The 19,035-nt window shown below is 52.8% G+C and overlaps 1 protein-coding gene across 5 annotated transcripts in view; it reads left to right on the forward strand.

Moving 5' to 3' along the window:
* Positions 1-19,035, forward strand: part of B3GNTL1 (UDP-GlcNAc:betaGal beta-1,3-N-acetylglucosaminyltransferase like 1) — a 71,429-nt gene that overhangs the window by 13,557 nt on the left and 38,837 nt on the right. For 4 of the 5 annotated variants that reach the window (XM_012929136.2, XM_058676552.1, XM_058676549.1 and 1 more), the window contains exon 5: positions 13,028-13,093. The exons of the other annotated variant lie outside the window; for it this stretch is intronic. In XM_012929136.2, coding sequence (XP_012784590.2) covers positions 13,028-13,093 — 66 coding nt within the window. The remainder of the gene's footprint in view (positions 1-13,027; positions 13,094-19,035) is intronic. 5 annotated transcript variants of the gene reach the window in all.

Genomic DNA, 19,035 nt, shown 5'->3' on the forward strand with positions numbered 1-19,035 from the left:
GGGAACCAGGAACCCCTTCCGGGTCTCCCACGCGGGTGCAGGGTCCCAAAGCTTTGGGCCGTCCTCTCCTGCTTTCCCAGGTCACAAGCAGGGAGCTGGATGGGAAGTGGAGCTGCCGGGATTAGAACCGGCGCCCATATGGGATCCCGGGGCTTTCAAGGCGAGGACTTTAGCCGCTAGGCCACGCCGCCGGGCCCGACTCCCATAACTCTTATATTTGGCCTTTTAATAGTGTGTTTCAGTTCTTGAATACCTGTTTTGGCCTGACCCGGCTCTGCTTCCAGCTTTTTGTTCTTTCCCCCTGGTGACAGGAAATATCTTCTAATTTTGAGATTCTTTCTTCTGCCTCCTTCATTCTATTTTGGAGACTCTCCACTGTACTTTTAGTTTGCTCCACTGTATTCTTCATTTCTAATGCATCAGCTTTCATTTGATTCATTCCCAGTGTGACATATTCCTTGAATTCCTCGAATGCCTGCTTTACATGCTTCTCGTTGTTGATAAGCTTTATAACAAGTATTTTGAATTCTGTATCCCCCATTTTCTCAATGTTTTCCTCAGTTAACTCTGAGATTGGCAAAGGCTTTTGCTCCTTTGCAGGGGAGTCTTCAGTAATATTCATTGTGCCTCTGTCTCTTCTTTTGCTCTTGGTCATTGTACTTCTGGTTAGCAGATTCTTCTCCTTGGGGCAGGTTTCTAAGCTCTGTCACCCACAGGTCTACAGTTCAGTTTTACTTATTGCAGTTGGTACACAGCTCTCTGTTTGCAGTCACTTAGGCTACTCCCTCCAGCGAGTTTCAGGTCTTGGTTCTTATATTAGACTTCCGTCGTGGCTCTGTAGCCCCAGCTCCTGGAACACCGGTCTCCACCCGCTGTGATACCGTGCTGAGGCTGCACCGTCGTCTGTACAACCTTTCTCCCACTTCCTGTTAGAGTAGGTCCCAGGATTAGGGAGACACCAGGTGTCCTATATAGCTAGGCTGTTGGTGGTGCTGATCTTGCCGGAACCTGTTGGCTGTTAGGTCTGAGGGCCACACAGACCTATTTTGACCCATATGATGCCAAAGTCAGTATTCTTTTCCATGTGGGACCAGTGCAGTGCAGTGAGCTCAGTGAGTTCTTGCGAGCTCAGCACATGCACAGCTCACTGTTGTCGCTACAGTCTTAAATTCTTTGCCACACTGTATAAAATAGTACCTGATGTGCCACTACTAGAGTTCTTGATCTGCTGGCCATCAGGTTGGAGGGCTACCCGTACCTGTCTTGGGTGGAACCTATAGGATGCTACGTTGTTGTCACTGAGCCAGAAATGAGTTCCTTCCCAGCTCAGTGCATGCACAGTGCTGTTCTATACTGTTTATAGCCCTTGCCTCCTTAAACAAAATGGTGCCTGTTACGGCTCTAGTGGGCAGACTGGGCTGTAAAATCCACCCTGTTCCCGCACTGGCCCTCTGGGACCTGCTGCTCCTTCTCTGCTCCTGGTCAAGTTGCACTTCTGTGTCTGGGTCACCTCCTCAGCTCCCGGTGAACGGCCCTTCCCGCCTTGTTCCTGGTGGAGTTCTGGCGGCTGGTACGGTTCATATCACTGCTTGCTGAATGCTGCTGGGGTGTCGGTCACTGCAACACCTCACCGTTGTGTCCGGTCCTGTCCTGTGTCTGTCAGTCTCCAGGTGCCCTCTGCTGCTGTTCTGTCCTCTCCTATTTCCTGGAATGTGCCCTCTGCTTCACACTGGCTAATGTTTCTCCGTCTGTTTAAACATGCTCTTGTCCTATTCTGCCATCTTGATTCTCCAAGGTGGTGTTTTTAAAACCTCTGTCTTTTCCTGAAGATTGTGGAAGCCTCAGGCATGACTGACAAGGAGTTTTCAGCCCCATTCTTTATTGAGTCTGTCTTCCAAACTCAGCCTTCTGGTATGCTGAGTGCAAGGGATTTGCAAAGAGTTCATGGAGAATGTGTGTGCTGAAAGATTGTATGGCTTCTGGGATTTTTTGCGCTTTCCCTCCTGATTCTTCCGTGAACATTTTGCAGTAGCCCAGTGTCGTCTCGTTAACTTCCTCCTCAGCCCTCTGACTTGCCTGTCTCGCTCTGCAGTTCTTACCTACGTGCTTTGCTTTCTGGGTTTGAATTAAAGACACTTTCTGACTGAGCGCTGGATGTGCCACTCAGCTCTGTTTCTGGTTCCCTGGTTTGTCTTGTAAGGCACCTTCTTGTTTGCTTTTCTCTTTTGCCTCTTTGTGTTAAATTGTGTATTGGAAAGTGAATTTGGAAAGTTCTAGAAAGCTGAGGGTTTTTCTTCTGTGGGCAACCAGACTGGGTTCTGGTCAGGTTTTTCCACGTCCCATTTTAGAACCCTGAGTGCCCCAAGGCCTCCATACGTCCAGGTCTCCCCTAGGGCAGTGTCCAGAGCACTGGAGCTTCTCAGCATGTGGTTGCCAAGAGGGGCTGGGCTGTTTGTGGAAGGGCTGGATGCTCTGTGACCTTGTCCGTGCAGGGTGCTCTGTGACCTTGTCCGTGCTGGGTGCTCTGTGACCTTGTCTGGGCTGGGTGCTCTGTGACCTTGTCCGTGCAGGGTGCTCTGTGACCTTGTCCGTACTGGGTGCTCTGTGACCTTGTCCGTACTGGGTGCTCTAACCTTGTCCGTGCAGGGTGCTCTGTGACCTTGTCCGGGCTAGGTGCTCTGTGAACTTGTCTGTGCTGGGTGCTCTGTGACCTTGTCCAAGGCTGGGTGCTCTGTGACCTTGTCCAAGGCTGGGTGCTCTGTGACCTTGTCTGGGCTAGGTGCTCTGTGACCTTGTCCGTGCTGGGTGCTCTGTGACCTTGTCTGGGCTGGGTGCTCTGTGACCTTGTCCGTGCTGGGTGCTCTGTGATCTTGTCCAAGGCTGGGTGCTCTGTGACCTTGTCTGTGCTGGGTGCTCTGTGACCTTGTCCAAGGCTGGGTGCTCTGTGACCTTGTCTGTGCTGGGTGCTCTGTGACCTTGTCCGTGCTGGGTGCTCTGTGACCTTGTCCAAGGCTGGGTGCTCTGTGACCTTGTCCAAGGCTGGGTGCTCTGTGACCTTGTCAGTGCTGAGTGCTCTGTGACCTTGTCCGTGCAGGGTGCTCTGTGACCTTGTCCAAGGCTGGGTGCTCTGTGACCTTGTCCGTGCTGGGTGCTCTGTGATCTTGTCAGTGCTGGGTGCTCTGTGACCTTGTCCGTGCTGGGTGCTCTGTGACCTTGTCCAAGGCTGGGTGCTCTGTGACCTTGTCCGTGCTGGGTGCTCTGTGACCTTGTCCAAGGCTGGGTGCTCTGTGACCTTGTCCAAGGCTGGGTGCTCTGTGACCTTGTCCGTGCTGGGTGCTCTGTGACCTTGTCCAAGGCTGGGTGCTCTGTGACCTTGTCCGTGCTGGGTGCTCTGTGATCTTGTCAGTGCTGGGTGCTCTGTGACCTTGTCCGTGCTGGGTGCTCTGTGACCTTGTCCAAGGCTGGGTGCTCTGTGACCTTGTCCGTGCTGGGTGCTCTGTGACCTTGTCCAAGGCTGGGTGCTCTGTGACCTTGTCCAAGGCTGGGTGCTCTGTGACCTTGTCCGTGCTGGGTGCTCTGTGACCTTGTCCAAGGCTGGGTGCTCTGTGACCTTGTCCAAGGCTGGGTGCTCTGTGACCTTGTCAGTGCTGAGTGCTCTGTGACCTTGTCCGTGCAGGGTGCTCTGTGACCTTGTCCAAGGCTGGGTGCTCTGTGACCTTGTCCGTGCAGGGTGCTCTGACGTTGTCAGTGCTGGGTGCTCTGTGACCTTGTCCGTGCTGGGTGCTCTGTGACCTTGTCCAAGGCTGGGTGCTCTGTGACCTTGTCTGGGCTGGGTGCTCTGTGACCTTGTCCGTGCAGGGTGCTCTGTGACCTTGTCCGTGCAGGGTGCTCTGACGTTGTCAGTGCTGGGTGCTCTGTGACCTTGTCAGTGCTGGGTGCTCTGTGACCTTGTCAGTGCTGGGTGCTCTGTGACCTTGTCCGTGCAGGGTGCTCTGTGACCTTGTCCAGTGCTGGGGAATAGGTCTGCTCCTCTTTGCCTTTGGCTTTCTGCTCTTCCCTGACTTGGTCCTTTGATTGTGTGTTTTCTGTGCCTCTAACAGTTGTCTTCGATGTTCTAAAATAGTTTTGAGGCTCTGCAACTATCGTTGTTGAGAATGCTGTTTGAACCACTCGTTCACCCATGTCTGGTCAAACTTTACTCTGTGCTTGTCTTTCTTGGAGTTTATTGGACTTTGGAAATTTTGTGGCATTCAGTTTCTCTGATATTGCTCCTCCTATTTATACATTTTACCTTGTTTTTATTTCTTTCTGGTTTCCTGTTTTCGTTTTCTGGTCTGAATAATTTCTTTTGATAAATCACTGGTTATCTCTCTTTGTTAATGTGTTTCCTCCCGGGGCCAGGGAGGCCCTGCACATGATGTGTGTTCTTGGGAGCTTTTGCTGCTGCGCTGATGATCTCTGCAGAAGTATCTAATCTGGTATTAAATGTGTCTCTTCTGCTTGCTTTGGATTTACATTGTCCTGGCTAATTTTGTGTAATGCTTCAAGGTCGTCTTAGAGTTTTCGCTGTGTGGTTCTGGGACGTTGAGTATCATTGAGTGCCTCTGGAAGCTCTACATCGCTCCACCTTGAAACTAACCCTGTAAAACAGTAACTGCCTGTTCCCTCTCTCCCCCAACGCCCTGCTAATCAGTGCTCTGCTGTGTCTGAGATTTGTTCTAAGTACTTCATAGAACAACATTTACACCATTACATCGGGCTTGTGTCTTACACAGTTTTTTTCTTTTTTTTTTTTTTTGGAAGATTTATTTATTTTATTACAAAATCAGATATACAGAGAGGAGGAGAGACAGAGAGGAAGATCCTCCGTCCGATGATTCACTCCCCAACTGAGCCGCAACGGACCAGTGCGCACCGATCCAAAGCCGGGAACCTGGAACCTCTTCCGGGTCTCCCACGCGGGTGCAGGGTCCCAAAGCATTGGGCCGTCCTCGACTACCTTCCCAGGCCACAAGCAGGGAGCTGGATGGGAAGTGGAGCTGCCGGGACCAGAACAGGCGCCCATATGGGATCCCGGCGCATTCAAGGCGAGGACTCCAGCCACTAGGCCATGCCGCCGGGCCCAGTTTTTTTTCTTTTTAAAGCAAAGATTTATCTATTTATTTTGAAAGAGCTATATGACAGGGTCTAGGAAAGAGACTGAGAGGGCTTCCATCTGCTGGGACACCCCACAGATAACCACAGAGGTCAGTGCTGGGCTAGGCCAGACCAGGAGCCAGGAGCTTTTTCCACGCTCCCCAGTGGGTAGCAGACCCAAACACTTGGGCCACCTTCCACTGCCTTTCCCTTGCTATTAGCAAGGAACTGGCTGGGAAGTGGAGCAGCCGGGACATGAACCAGCACACATATGGAATACCTGTGTTGCAAACCATGGCTTTACATTTTATGCCGCAGTGCTGGCCCTTGTAAGTCTTCAAAAACGTTTTCAGTTGATAATCTGAACGCCAGAGGTTTTGGGTTGATAATCTGAATGCTGATCTTTGTGTTGGAGCTGTTCTGCATGTGGTTGTGTGGGTGGAAAGTCCACTGCAGCTGAGCGTTCGGTCCTGCCCTCCTCCCTCCCTGGGGAGCGAGCCCTTGGTGGCCTAGCGAATTGTGTTTTACAGCCTCCAACTACCAGCCTTGAGCAGACACTGGGCTTCCATTTCTGTTCCCTGCAGGCTTGAGGGGATCCACATTTTCTGGGTGGGAGAGGCCTTGGGGGCAGAGGGGCTGTTTTCCCTCTCTGATTCCATGCCTTCTCTTGGGTTTCCCCCAGTCGTCCTCTACTACCTTGTTAGCTCATTGCTGCTTATAAAACTTTTTTTAAAGATTTATTTATTTTTATTGGAAATACAGATATACAGATAGGAGGAGAGACAGAGAGGAAGATCTTCCGTCCAATGATTCACTTCCCGGATGGCTGCGACGGCCGGTGTTGCGCTGATCCAAAGCCAGGAGCCTGGATTCTCTTCCTAGTCTCCCACGCAGGTGCAGGGTCCCAAGGCTTTGGGTTGTCCTTGACTGTATTCCCAGGCCACAAGCAGGGAGCTGGATGGGAAGTGGAGCTGCTGGGACGTGAACTGGCGTCCGTATGGGATCCCAGTGCTTTCAAGGCGAGGGTTTCAGCCACTAGGCCACTGTGCCAGGCCCTGCTTGTAAGACTTTTAAGCTAGTTTATGCAGATTTGGGATTTAAGCAGAACAGCTGTTTGCTGAGAGCCACTTGTCGCTCCTGTGAGTGGCCTCTCCTGGGTTGCAGGAGCCAGGAGGAAATTGTGAATGTACAACTCCTCTGCAATTAGGAATTGAGGGGAAATAAGGAAAACCAAGTCTTGATGCCACGAGGAGAGGGGCTGGAGACTGAAGGAGTAAACTGATTATACCCAACTGAGGATATCTGTGTAAAAGCCTGGAATGGCTCCAAGAGCTTCCGGGGCAGTGAGCCCCTGGGGGTGGCACCCACCATCCCAGGGGGACAACAGCGCCTGCTCATGGGCCCTGGGCCTCCGGGGCAGTGAGCCCCTGGGGGTGGCACCCACCATCCCAGGGGGACAGCAGCGCCTGCTCATGGGCCCTGGGCCTCCGGGGCAGTGAGCCCCTGGGGGTGGCACCCACCATCCCAGGGCGACAGCAGCGCCTGCTCATGGGCCCTGGGCCTCCGGGGCAGTGAGCCCCTGGGGGTGGCACCCACCATCCCAGGGCGACAGCAGCGCCTGCTCATGGGCCCTGGGCCTCCGGGGCAGTGAGCCCCTGGGGGTGGCACCCACCATCCCAGGGGGACAGCAGCGCCTGCTCATGGGCCCTGGGCCTCCGGGGCAGTGAGCCCCTGGGGGTGGCACCCACCATCCCAGGGCGACAGCAGCGCCTGCTCATGGGCCCTGGGCCTCCGGGGCAGTGAGCCCCTGGGGGTGGCACCCACCATCCCAGGGCTACAGCAGCGCCTGCTCATGGGCCCTGGGCCTCCGGGGCAGTGAGCCCCTGGGGGTGGCACCCACCATCCCAGGGGGACAGCAGCGCCTGCTCATGGGCCCTGGGCCTCACACGGCTGCTGTCCTTCCTCCCCACTATGTCTTTCAGGAGATGGTGTTTCCTGGAGTCCTGGGGCCTGACAGCAGAAGTGCCACACTGAGCTGAGGTCGTGGGAACCCCGGCCTTGTAGCCAGGTCACCCACGAGGGTGTGTGCCCTGGGCCCAGTCCTTGCATTGGCTTCTGCAGGGTTAGAGTTAGGGTTAGTTAGGACTGAGCTGTGATCTGTACTGACTTGAGGTGGTCTGCAAAAGAGCCCCTAGTTGGCCTATGGAGATCGGGGGGACTCCTCACTGTGTCGGGCACGGGCTCCCAGGGCCAGCTGGAACTACCCTGTTCTCAAGCAGTTAGGTGTGATCAGGGAATTTCTAGCAGCGTCTTCAGATCTTAATTTATCTAAAAACCACAGACGAGACTTAACAGAAAAATACACAAAGGTCTTTCTGTTCTCCGGTAGAAAACCATGGCCACTGCCCGTTCTTTCCTGCATTTGCTGGTAGCCTCCACCGCTGCCCTCCCCCCGGCCCTGGCAGGAGCCCCTTCCGCAGACCTGAAGCCCACAGTGCTAAGGAGTGCAGGGGCACCTTCTGCAGGCGCTGCTGCTTCTAACCCATGTTCTTTGGCTAGTGCAGCGTTTTCCACCCACATTTTTATGGTCAGAAAGGACATGGTGTTTCATTCTGAATTCATGTTATTTTTATAAGACATCAGAATTCTTTCCCCAGGCTGCCAAGAATGTTTCTTAACTGGTTATCCTTGTGGAACTTTAGCCAGTCTGGGAATTTGGACCCTTCGGGGCTCACAAATAATGGCATTTCTGAACCCATCCTCAGGTTGGGACGCCTATCTGAGATGCATACTGCGCTTTTGAAGTTCTTTCCTTTTAACTCCCCTCCTCTGCATTCAAATTCCAGCTGACTTTGGTTAAAACCAGCTCCTGGTGTTTGGCACCAGCTGTGCGCACCATAGACCTGGCCCTGAGCGGGAGGAGGGGCCTGCTGGGCACCGGCTTGCTATTAAAAACATCCCCTCGCTTTCATGTGCAGTGGGGACTTTGGCCTCCCCCCTCTCCCAGCAGAAGGACCCTTAGCGATGAAGGAGCTCATTTATAACCTGCGGTCACGGTGGCTCTGGAAGGGCCTGGTTCAATGTGTTCACTGCTTCCATCTTTGGTCTCCAGCTTGTGGCCAGCGAGTGTGGGATGTTTTCAGTTTTCTCTTTATCTTGCCTATGTTGACTTTTCTCAGCTACCCAGCAGGGCAAGTGACTCTTTAGAAGTTGCGTTTGAATGTTCTTTGGCTTCCTAGAGTGAGGAAATTCTAGACAATTGCAAGAAGACTTTGGAAAGTTTCTGGAACATGGAATTAAGAGAAGTGTTTAGGGGCTAAACATTGTGGTATAGCAGTAAAGCTGCTCCTTGCAATGCCAGCCTTTCGCGTGGGTCCTGACTGCTCCGCTTCTGACGCAGCTCCCTGCTGATGCTCCTGGGAAAGCAGAGGAGGACGGCCCGAGTGCTTGGGTCCCTGCACCACGTGGGAGACCTGGAGGCAGCTCCTGGCTCAGCTCTGGCCATTGTGGCTACATGGGGAGTGAACCAGCAGATGAAAGAGCGCTCTCTGTCTCTCCTTGTCTATAATCCTCCTTTCAAATAAAAACAAATAAATCTTGAAGAAAAATAAAATGGATTTGAAAACAAAAAGTCAGTTTTGATGCAAAAAATGTTGAAATCCCCAAGAAACCGTTGAAAGTATCTGGACAATTATATGCTGGACTCTTTGCTCGGTATATGCTTGCAATGAAAGAATCTCAGCTGAATTTGATCTGTAATACTGCAACAAGGTGGACTAATCCACCATGGGGGGAGGGGTTGGGGGAATCCCAGAGCCTATGAAACTGTCACATAATACAATGTAATTAATAATAATAAAAAATGTTGAAATCCATAGTCTTCTTCATAATATACAAATCGTCCATGAGATTTTTGAAGGTGCATGGATTTAAGCATTTTTGAACCAAAATAAACTTTAAAAAATATTTATTTGTTTTTGCTTGAAACACAGATTCATCTACTTGTTTCCTTCTGTCACTCCCCAGTGTCCATGTGGTTGGAGCTGAGCCAGGAGTCCTCTGGGTCTCCCACATTGTAGAGTCCAAGGCCTAGAGCCATCCTCCGCTGATTCCCAGGGCACAGGCATGGATGGGCCAGAGGAGTAGCACCAGGGACACGTGGGTAGGCGCCAGTGCTAGAGACCGAAGATCAGCCTGTACCTGCCCTCGCTGCAGAATAAACCTGTTTGTTTGTTTGTTTAAGATTTTATTATTATTTTTAATTGGAAAGTCAGAATTGCAGAGGGAAGGAAAGACAGAAGGATATTCTATCCACTGGTTCACTCCCAGAGCAGTCACAAAGGCTAGAGCTGAGCTGATCCAGTCCAAAGCCAGGAGCCAAGAACTTCTTCCAGGTCTGCTACGTAGGTACAGAACTCCTCTAGGCCTCAGGCAGGGAGCTGGATGGGAAGCAGAGTAGCTGGGAGATGAATCGCCACCCATATGGGATCCCAAACGTGCCAATAGGGCATCACGCGTGGCCCAAAATAAGTTAAAAAAAAATTGGGGCCCAGTGGCGTGGCCTAGTGGCTAAAGTCCTCGCCTTGAACGCCCCGGGATCCCATATGGGCGCTGGTTCTAATCCCACCAGCTCTATTTCCCATCCAGCTCCCTGCTTGTGGCCTGGCCTTTGGACCCTGTACCCACATGGGAGACCTGGAAGAGGTTCCTGGCTTCAGATTGTCTCAGCTCCAGCCGATGCAGCCGCTTGGGGAGTGAACCATTGGATCCATCGGATGGAAGATCTTCCTCTCTGTCTCTCCTCCTCTCTGTATATCCGCCTTTCCAATAAAAATAAATAAATCTTTAAAAAAATTTTGCTTCTTTTTATTATTATCATTTTATGATACAGTTCCATAGGCTCTGGAATTTCCTCCATCCCCTCTCCAATTCCCTCCCTCTTCACTGAGTTCCCCTATATTATTAACACAGTATAGTTCTTCATACACAGTCATATGTCCAGCATCGCAGGCATGGACAATGGCAGAGAGTCCAGCATCCTATTGTTAAGATGTAGTTAACAGTTTCATTGGGAGTCCATCTTTGTCTGGAAGTAGAGATGCATACTGCATTGTATCCTCACATCTGGATATGGTAGTCTCATTACACAGCTACTGTACATCCCCTTAAATGAAAAGCCACACAACAAAATCAACAGAAGAAACAAAAAAGAAATTAACAACACCATGAAGTTAAATAACATGCTACTGAATGACCGATGTGCTGCTGAAGAAATGAAAAAGAAAATCAAAAACCTTCCTGAAGAAAATGATGCTACTGTATGATCTGAGAGTCACCGAAGAACTCAGTCAGATCACAGTGCCCCATTCCACCATCTTGATTCTCCCCAAAATAAAAATTTTAAGCCAGAATTTATTTTTATCTGTTTGAAAGACAAAATAACGTAGAACTAGCAATGAAGGGTAAGGAGGAGCTCTGGGTCGTCTCTGAAATGCCCAGAATAGCCAGAGCTACATCAGGCTGAGGCCAGGAGCCTGGAACTCTGTCTGGGTCTTTTGGGGGGAGGGGCACAGGCCCAAACTTGAGGGGCATTAGCAGGAAACTGGGTTAGAAGTGGGTTAGGCAGGACTAACATAAGGCCCTGAAGTTAGGGCTTCAGCACAACACCTGCCCCAAACTCATTTACTCAATCTTTTCAAGACTTACTTATTTGGAAGAGAGAGGGAGAGAAAGAGTGCTTTTTTTTTTTTACTGATTTACTCCCCAGGTGACCACAGTGTCTAAGACTGTGTGAGGCTGAAGCCAGGAGCCAGGAACTTCCTCCAGGCCTCCGTGTGGGTGGCAGGGCTGTCACCTGGGGCGTCCTCACCCGGGCCATCCTCCAGGCCTCCGCGTGGGTGGCAGGGCTCCCGCACCTGGGCTGTCCTCACCCGGGCCATCCTCCAGGCCTCCCCGTGGGTGGCAGGGCTCAGGCACCTGGGCCATCCTCCACTGCTTTCCCAGGCCATTAGCAGAAAGCTGGGTTGGAAGTGGAAGAGCTGAGACTCCAACTGGTGCCCGTGTGGAATGCTGGCACTGCAGGCAGTGGTTCTATCCACTCTGTCACAACACCTGCTCCCAAACTCACTTTTTAATTGCGTTTCCCACATCCTGTTTGAAATGTCTTTGGATATACACACACATTCGTGACAATTGCAGTCCTGTTTCGCTCTCTTCTGCCCATTCTGTTTTCCCTTTGTGTTCAACATGCGCCTCAGCGGGTCACATTCTGTCCCTGATGGGGTGACCTCACTTCTATCCTGACAGATCTGGGCCACTTACGTTCCTTCCTGCAGTAGGTTGTAATTCTGCAGAGACCTAATCTCAGGGCACAGTGACCCTAAAAGATACCTCAAGGGATCCCTGTACCCCAGACCCTGCTTTTTCATATCCATGTTGACAGTAGACAAGTTCCCCTCAGTGGTTGGGGTCCCTATGAGCCTGCTGACTCAGGGACACGGGAATTGCAATGTCGTGTTTTCACTCACAGCTCAGTGGAGTGGTCGTGAGGGAACCAGGACCTCTCTACTGGCACAGGAGGAAGTTGCAGGGATCAGAGTTTTGCTGGCGGGTCAACAGGGTCAGGGTAGATGGAGCCACTTGTGTTTACACCCTAACTCCTGGGTTATGGGAGCATGTCCAGCCTGCTGGAGGACCTTGCCCCGGCCCTGCAGGTGACTGCCCAGCTGGTCCTGTCATTGGGCGTCCCCCACTCTGTGGAGCCAGCAGCTTCAGGATGGAGCACTTTTGTAGGATCAGGGGATGCGGCCTTCTGAAGGATGCTTGCTACGTGTGACTTTGGAGTGCATTAGGTAGGCTTTCCAGGTCTCACTGTCTGGCAGCACAGTGAGGGCAACACGGCTGCTCTGTCTCCAGCCTCAGGGAAGTGTGGCTAAGGCTGTGTGGGCTTGTGTAAATGAATGCAGGGAGCTGAAATCCATCACCTTGCTTGGTAAAGATTTTATGGACTAGCTGAATACAAGTCCTGGACTGGACTTAGTTCCAGAAAGGGGTGGGGGATACCTGTTCCAGGAGGGCACCTAGCCTGGGCCTGGGTCCAGTTTATACTGGAAATCAAACTGTGGGCTCGGTTTTCTGAGTGTGCCTTGCATTTGGAGGTGCAGAACGGTGGTTCTTAAGGTGGCCATTCTACAGCTGTAGACATGGCCTCTCTCTCCAGAGTTGGCTGGCTGCTGGAGCGTTTCACCAAGTCAGGGCAGGTGTGTAAGCTTCACTGTGAGTGTGTCACTTCACTGCATGTGTGTAATTGTGGTCCTGTGGTTGTACCTTCAGTGTGTGTGGAACAGCCACCTGGGGCAGCAGGGTCTCACCCATGTGCTGTGAGAGGAGGGTGGGGCTGTAGAAAGGACCCAGTGTTCGTATCAGCTGGAGAAGGAGCCTGCTTCTGCTTACCAACACCGTCCAGCAGTGGAACTCACACGTACGTTGGGTTCCCAGGCCTGGCAGTACATGCGGTCAAGGTGGGAGAGGGTGTGTTTCTGAGGCTAGTGATCTTCAGCCATACCTCCAGCTAATGCCCACCAACGCCGCTCGTTTCCACGCTTGAGCAAGGCTGCCGTGCCCATCCTGTGTGCACCTTCTCTTGCAAGTGTGGCACGTTGGACCACAGGTGTTGCATGCCTGGGTCTTAAGGAGCTCAGGCCAGACACTGCCAAATGTCGTCCACACACCTGTGCTGTGAGGGAGAGTTTGGCCTTGCTGGAGTGGCCAGGTTTTTTCATCCTCCCTCCGAGCAGTCGCATTTCCTTGATGAAGTTGCTGTTGGAGCAAGTCTTGCTCATTTTGCTGCTGTTTGAGTGACTTTGAGAAACCAAGGTGTTTTCTGTTACAGGATGACATGATGAGGCCACAGAGGGTGAGGCTGCAGCATGAGGCCGCCACCCAGCACCCTACCAGTGTGAGTATGCCTCTCTCCTGCCTGCAGTCACATGGTCCTTCCTAAATGCAGACTTTATTTTTTCAAGATTTATTTTTATTGGAAAGGCAGACTTACATAGAGAAGGAGAGACAAAGGTCTTCCGTCTGCTGGTTCACTCCCAAAGTGGCCCCAATGACCAGAGCTGAGCTGATCTAAAATTGGGACCCAAGAGCTTCCTCCAGGTCTCCCACACGGGTACAGGGTCCCAAAGTTTTGGACCATCCTCCACTGCTTTCCTAGCCCACAGGCAGAGAGCTGGAGGCCGTTTGGGATCATGGCGCTTGCAAGGTGGAGGATTAGCCAGTTGAGCCGTTGTGCCAGGCCATAAATGCAGATGTTCACAGTGGCCGTCCTGGGCTGATGTGGTGGCGTAGTGGCCAGCATCCTACATGGGCTCGGTTTGTCTCCCAGCTGCTTCGCGTCCAGTCGGGTTTCTGCTGCTACACCTAGGAACGCAGAAGATGGCCTAAGGGCTGCCCGTGTGGGAGACCTGGTCACTGTAGCTGCTGCAGCCACGTGAGGGTGGTAGGCCTTTTGGTCTGTGTCTCTAACTCTGCCTCCAAGTAAAGTTTGTTGTTGTTGGTGGTGGTGGTGGTAGTTGTTGTTTTTAAGAGAAAAGGCTGCCTGCTCTGTGGATGTGCAGGGTCCTCGGACGAGGTCCAGGAGCTGCAGGCACTTCTGTGTGTGCCACCTTTCTGGTGAGGGCAGGAGGGAGCTCTGGGAGTCCACAGGGTTCTTGAAGGGTCAGGAGCCAGCAGAATGGATCATTATGCGTGCTAATCAAGGCATTGAGAGTATTCCATGTCTTAACTCTGGTTGGCAAAGACGCTAGGAAGGGTCTGATGGTGTTGGGTGCCCACAGGTCGCTAGGACAGGAGGCCTCGTGCATTGCCGTGACTTGGGAGTTCTCTCTCCATCCCCAGAGATGCTAGCCAGTTTCTCAGGGAGTAGATGCACAAGCTGCTTGCTGATCTACTTCCTCAGTTGGGAAAAGTAAAGAAAGAAAAAGAAAAAATCATCTGGGCCAATTTCTGTGTAGCTCAGGTAGGGCTTTTGCGCATGGTTTCTTTCTGTGGGCCTGGTGGGTGTGATGATACACCTCGCGTACAGGAGAGAACGACCCACAGGGGGGGAATGAAACCAGTTCTCCCCAGCAGAGGTTACCCTCAACGGCCAAGTTAGTTGAAGTAGTTGTCTTTGCCTTTTCCTACAACCCAGTTATCGCATCAGACGGAGTCCAGCAGACCCCGCACCCAGGCTCTGTGCCTCTGTGTCAGTGACTCTGCCTCCCATCAGAGGGGTATTTGCACAAGCCAGGAGGTTTCAGAGTATTTAACGTGCATTACACCTGGGGTACTTGTAAGAATTTTCTGAGGAGTGTTGATATTCTAGAGACTGAAATACTTTCAGGTAAGTCTTGATTTTCATACTGAAAATGTTGCATTCATGAGGTTGTTTTTGGCCCTTCTTGATGGCATGAGTTCTGTGGTATTTGGGGATGCCCAAGAATTTGGAAAAATGCGGACTGTTGGTTTGTGTTAATGGATGCAGCCTTGGTTTATATTTTTACACATTGTCTTAACTTCTTCCTGGCCTCCCACTGGTGTCTCTGCACCCATAGGGGAAGCTGGTAGCCCCTCTAGCAGTACAAGAGCCCTGGTGCCCTGGGTCCTGCCGGGAGCCTGTGCCACATGAAGGGTGGGGACCATGGCAGCCCTGTCGACCGCTGAGAAAGGTGGTTGCTGTGAGGCTGGTTTCTTTTTAAGCATGACCTACAAACTCTTAATTTGTAGTTGCCAGTTGGTGATTATGTCAATTATACTGTAGACTTTGTTCTGAAAGAATGCAGTGAATGCTGGCTGTATGCTTTTATTTGGTCATTTTCTTTAAAAATACCACTTATGAGAAAACCACTTAATTAGGAATGAAACATCCTTGATGACAGCCTTTATAACGTGTGCAGTTGGATGTAAATCACTGCCAAACTTTTTAAATTTTACATTCTGGGTATCATTTGATAGCTCTAAGTACAATGTTTATTCCTGTTTATTCATCATTTTTAATTGAAAGGCAGAGTTTCACAAAGAGAGGGAGACACATAGACAGAGCTCTGTCACCCGTCGGGCACATTCCCCAAGTGTCTGTGGCAGCTGGGGCCGGGCTGGGCCAGGGCAGGAGCCAGGTGTTCCACCCAGGGCTCTGATGGCAGGGGTCCAGGCGCTGGGTCCCTTTCACTCTAGCATGTCCTGGATTGGAAAAACCCCAGCTAGGATTTGAACCAGTGCCATTATGGGATGCTGGTGACACAGGCAGCAGTGTAGCTGGCCTCTCTTCCCTCAACTGTCGGATCTGGAACAAGGTGGGAAGGGGCCAGGGCCCCAGGGGTGGGTAGGTGGGTGAGCAGGGAGGGAGCTGCCTGGGGATGACCTGGGCCAGGGCTGCATACCTCACAGAGCAGTGCTGTGGTACATAGAGTCCCTTCCCTGCGTCCTGGGGCCAAGGGCTGATAGCTGGCCTCCTCGGGGTCCCAGCATCTGGCCCCCACTCCAGAGGAGTGGCCAGTGGCTTGCTGTCTGGGGTCCATGGACACCAATGGGGTGCCGAGGGGGAAAGGGTGACGGGACCGCTGTGTGGGTGAGCTCTTTGTCTGCATCTCAGGGTTGAATAGCGTGAGGGCTGTCACATCCCATGCCCTCTGTGAAATGTCACCAAAAGGGCGGGCTCACACTCATCCACCAGGGGCCTGACTGCAGGTCAGTAGGTGGGAGCTGCCATGGCCAGGACTCCTGCAGCCCGAGGTCCTGTGTTTCCAGAGCTGGTGGTGTGGTGTGGAGGGGCACTTCCTCACAGCCCCAGGCAGTCGGTGTGGTCCAGTCCAGGTGTGGCTGCTGCTTCTGCTTGTCTTGGCTTACCGTGACGTGGGAGCAGCGTGACCAGTTGTTGCTGGGCACTTATGGCCGGGTCGTGACTGGCGTGGCGTCATGTTTGTACACACACACACTCAGCACACAGCCTGTACTTGAATTGTGTTACACATCTGTGTTACATGCATGGTATCGTCAGAAACTGTAAAATGTGTATTTTGGAGAAAAAAGCGCCATAGATTTAAAAGATTTGCACACCAAAAGCTTGTAAACAAAGCTTATTTTTCATTCCTTTCTCCTGTAGACTTAGAGGTGCCCTTGTGTGTGCACGGATCACAAGTATGTTACGATTGTGTGAAGGAGCTACAAGACGCTCCATATACACAAGGGCAATCAGCAGGTGTGGACAGAGTCCTGTTTAGTCCCTGGGTGTGGACAGAGTCCTGTTGAGTGTGCTGAGTCCCTGGGTGTGGACAGAGTCCTATTGAGTGTGCTGAGTCCCCGGGTGTGGACAGAGTCCTGTACATGGGTGCTGAGTCCCCGGGTGTGGACAGAGTCCTGTTGAGTGTGCTGAGTCCCCGGGTGTGGACAGAGTCCTGTACATGGGTGCTGAGTCCCCGGGTGTGGACAGTCCTGCTGAGTGTGGTTTGATCCCCGGGGTGTGGACAGAGTCCTATTGAGTGGAAGCAGTGTCTTGGCTGCCATGCCACAGCACCCCTGTGACTAATACGTATGCGTGTTTGTAACATGTATGCACCATGCCTGTGTCATGTGTCCGTCATGAAGTGCCTCCTTTGCTGGTGGACAGCTGAAGGAGACAGTGGGAAGTTTGTTCTCTACATAAGCTGCTGCCTGAGAAGCAGGTTGCCTGGGCTTTTATTGCAAGCGAGGTAGGAGTGTCCAGGAGGTGGAAAGGGAGGACTTGGCTGGTCTCTGGCATCATTCCTTGTCCTCTGGCCTGGCCCTCCCTAAACTGCCTCTGACAGGCAAGCATGGAGAAGCAGGCCATTTCCAATCCAGTGCCCCCTTCCTGTGTCCCTGAATGCCTGCCCCTGCCTGGGGACTGATGGAAGCCACTGTCAGGCAGACATGGCCTCACCTATACTCTGGGTTTTAAAGGTGTTCTGAAGTCTAGCAGGGCTGGAACATGTGGGGAGCTGCATGGTCAGAGCAGCCTGGCCCCATGGCATGTGCTCCGGTCTGTGATCTCAGCTTCACCCTGGAGTCTGCCTGAGGGAGCCTGAAGGCAGGACTGCTCTCTGCTAAGGCTGCTTGGTGCTCTGTGGCTTCCCAAGGCCATGTCCAAGCGTGGCAGGCTAGCTGCTGCAGAGGCGGAAGCTGTCCCTTCTAAGGACTGAGTGGTGAGGGGACCTTGTCACAGCCTGTGTGGGCTGTTCTCCGAGTGACTGTCGTGGGAGAACACTGGGGTGGCGCTGCAGCTCGTGCTGTGTCACCAGGCCATGTATGTGGGAACAGCAGCTGGAGCCCTCGTGCTGGCGACCTGGTGTAGGACAGACGTGCCTTTAGAGCAGGTGCGGGGGGTAGACCTGCCTACCAGAGGTGCAGTGCCCAGCAAAGCGGTGATGGTGAGCCCGGCAGGCACTCACCTCCAGGTCTCGTTTGAACCTGAACTATCAGGACTCCTTACTGTGTTAGGGACCCGTTGTCTGTCCTCACACATGCCAGAAGCCAAAGCCAGCTTTGCTCAGCATGGAGGGCAGACTGCATTGAGCTCTGAGGTCCCCCTGCTGGGGTCTCAGCCCACGCTGCCTGCGCCAGGATGTGGGGGGTTCAGGGCTAGGGGCTCACACTGACAACCGAGTTCCCTTCTTCAAGAAAGGCTTGTCCCTGCTCACTCTGGACAGCAGCTCTTCTGCGGGCTCACGCACACTCAAAGCTGCAGGAATGCTGACTGGCTGGTGGCTGCCTCGCTTCAGGTGTCCCGAGAGATTTCTGCCACAGCACCAGCTTCAAGGAGAGAGAGCAGAGCCCTCATTCTGTGGTGTAGTGTGGTGTGTGGCCCGCTTGGCAAACTGACCACACCCCTCCTTCCCATGTTGACTAACTGTTCAAGCTTGTGACCCCTCCTGGGGGTTAGATGGATGTGTTGTACTTGGCAAGTCAGGGTTGTTGTGGGGCTGCCCCGGGACCTGTACTTCCTGCCTCACCTGTTGCCACAGATACTTGCCCATGAACTGGCAGAGTGTCTAGAGCCTGATACTCATGACTCCATCAGCTAATCTAGAATGTGCACGGACACACAGAGGGAAACCAGCACTGTGGCCGTGTGTTTATTCTGGTATGAAAAAGGGCATTTAGAGGAAGGCAGATTGAGAGCCCCACATCACCGAGTGGAGTGGCTGATGGCAGCAGATGCAGGTGGCATTGCTGGGAAACGGGGTCGCTTGTACATTGCTGGCAGAAACAGGGAATCAGGCAGCCCGCTCAGGAAACGGTGGGAAGTTCCTTAAAGCACGAATGTGTAACCACCCTTTAACCCAGCAACTGCTAGTGCAAACCTGCGTGTATGTCCAGAGCAGGTGAGCAGTGGTGGCCAGGATTCCCTGCCAAGGGCCCTGGTGAGATGCCAGGCACCCACACCACAGTGCTTTCTCCAGCAGAGCCCTGCGAACCCGCGGTGGAGGTGGTCTTGGTTCTGTTTGGGCTGCATCCTTGCCAGGGCACTGCGATGGGGGCTGTGCTGCCCAGGCTGGGAGCGGGTGTGAGGGGGTGGGGGTCCTCAGGCCATCTTGACCTGAACTCTGCCAGTGCCCTCTGTGGGTGGACCTGAGGCTCACAGGATGCTACCTGGAGGGGGAACTGGCAGGGGGCACAGGATGAAAGGGTCTCTAGCATTATTAACCACAAAGCACTCACCTGGTGTGATGGTCCTTGGAGCGGGGATGGGTGACAAATGCAGGCAGCGCTTCAAATGCCTCCAGCTGCCTGTGCCAGAGCCGGGCCTGTGATCCCTGGATCCGGCTGCCTGTGCCAGAGCCGGGCCTGTGATCCCTGGCTCCGGTTGCCTGTGCCAGAGCCGGGCCTGTGATCCCTGGC

This window comes from Ochotona princeps, chromosome 17 (assembly GCF_030435755.1).
Source record: "Ochotona princeps isolate mOchPri1 chromosome 17, mOchPri1.hap1, whole genome shotgun sequence".
NCBI classification, from domain to species: domain Eukaryota; kingdom Metazoa; phylum Chordata; class Mammalia; order Lagomorpha; family Ochotonidae; genus Ochotona; species Ochotona princeps.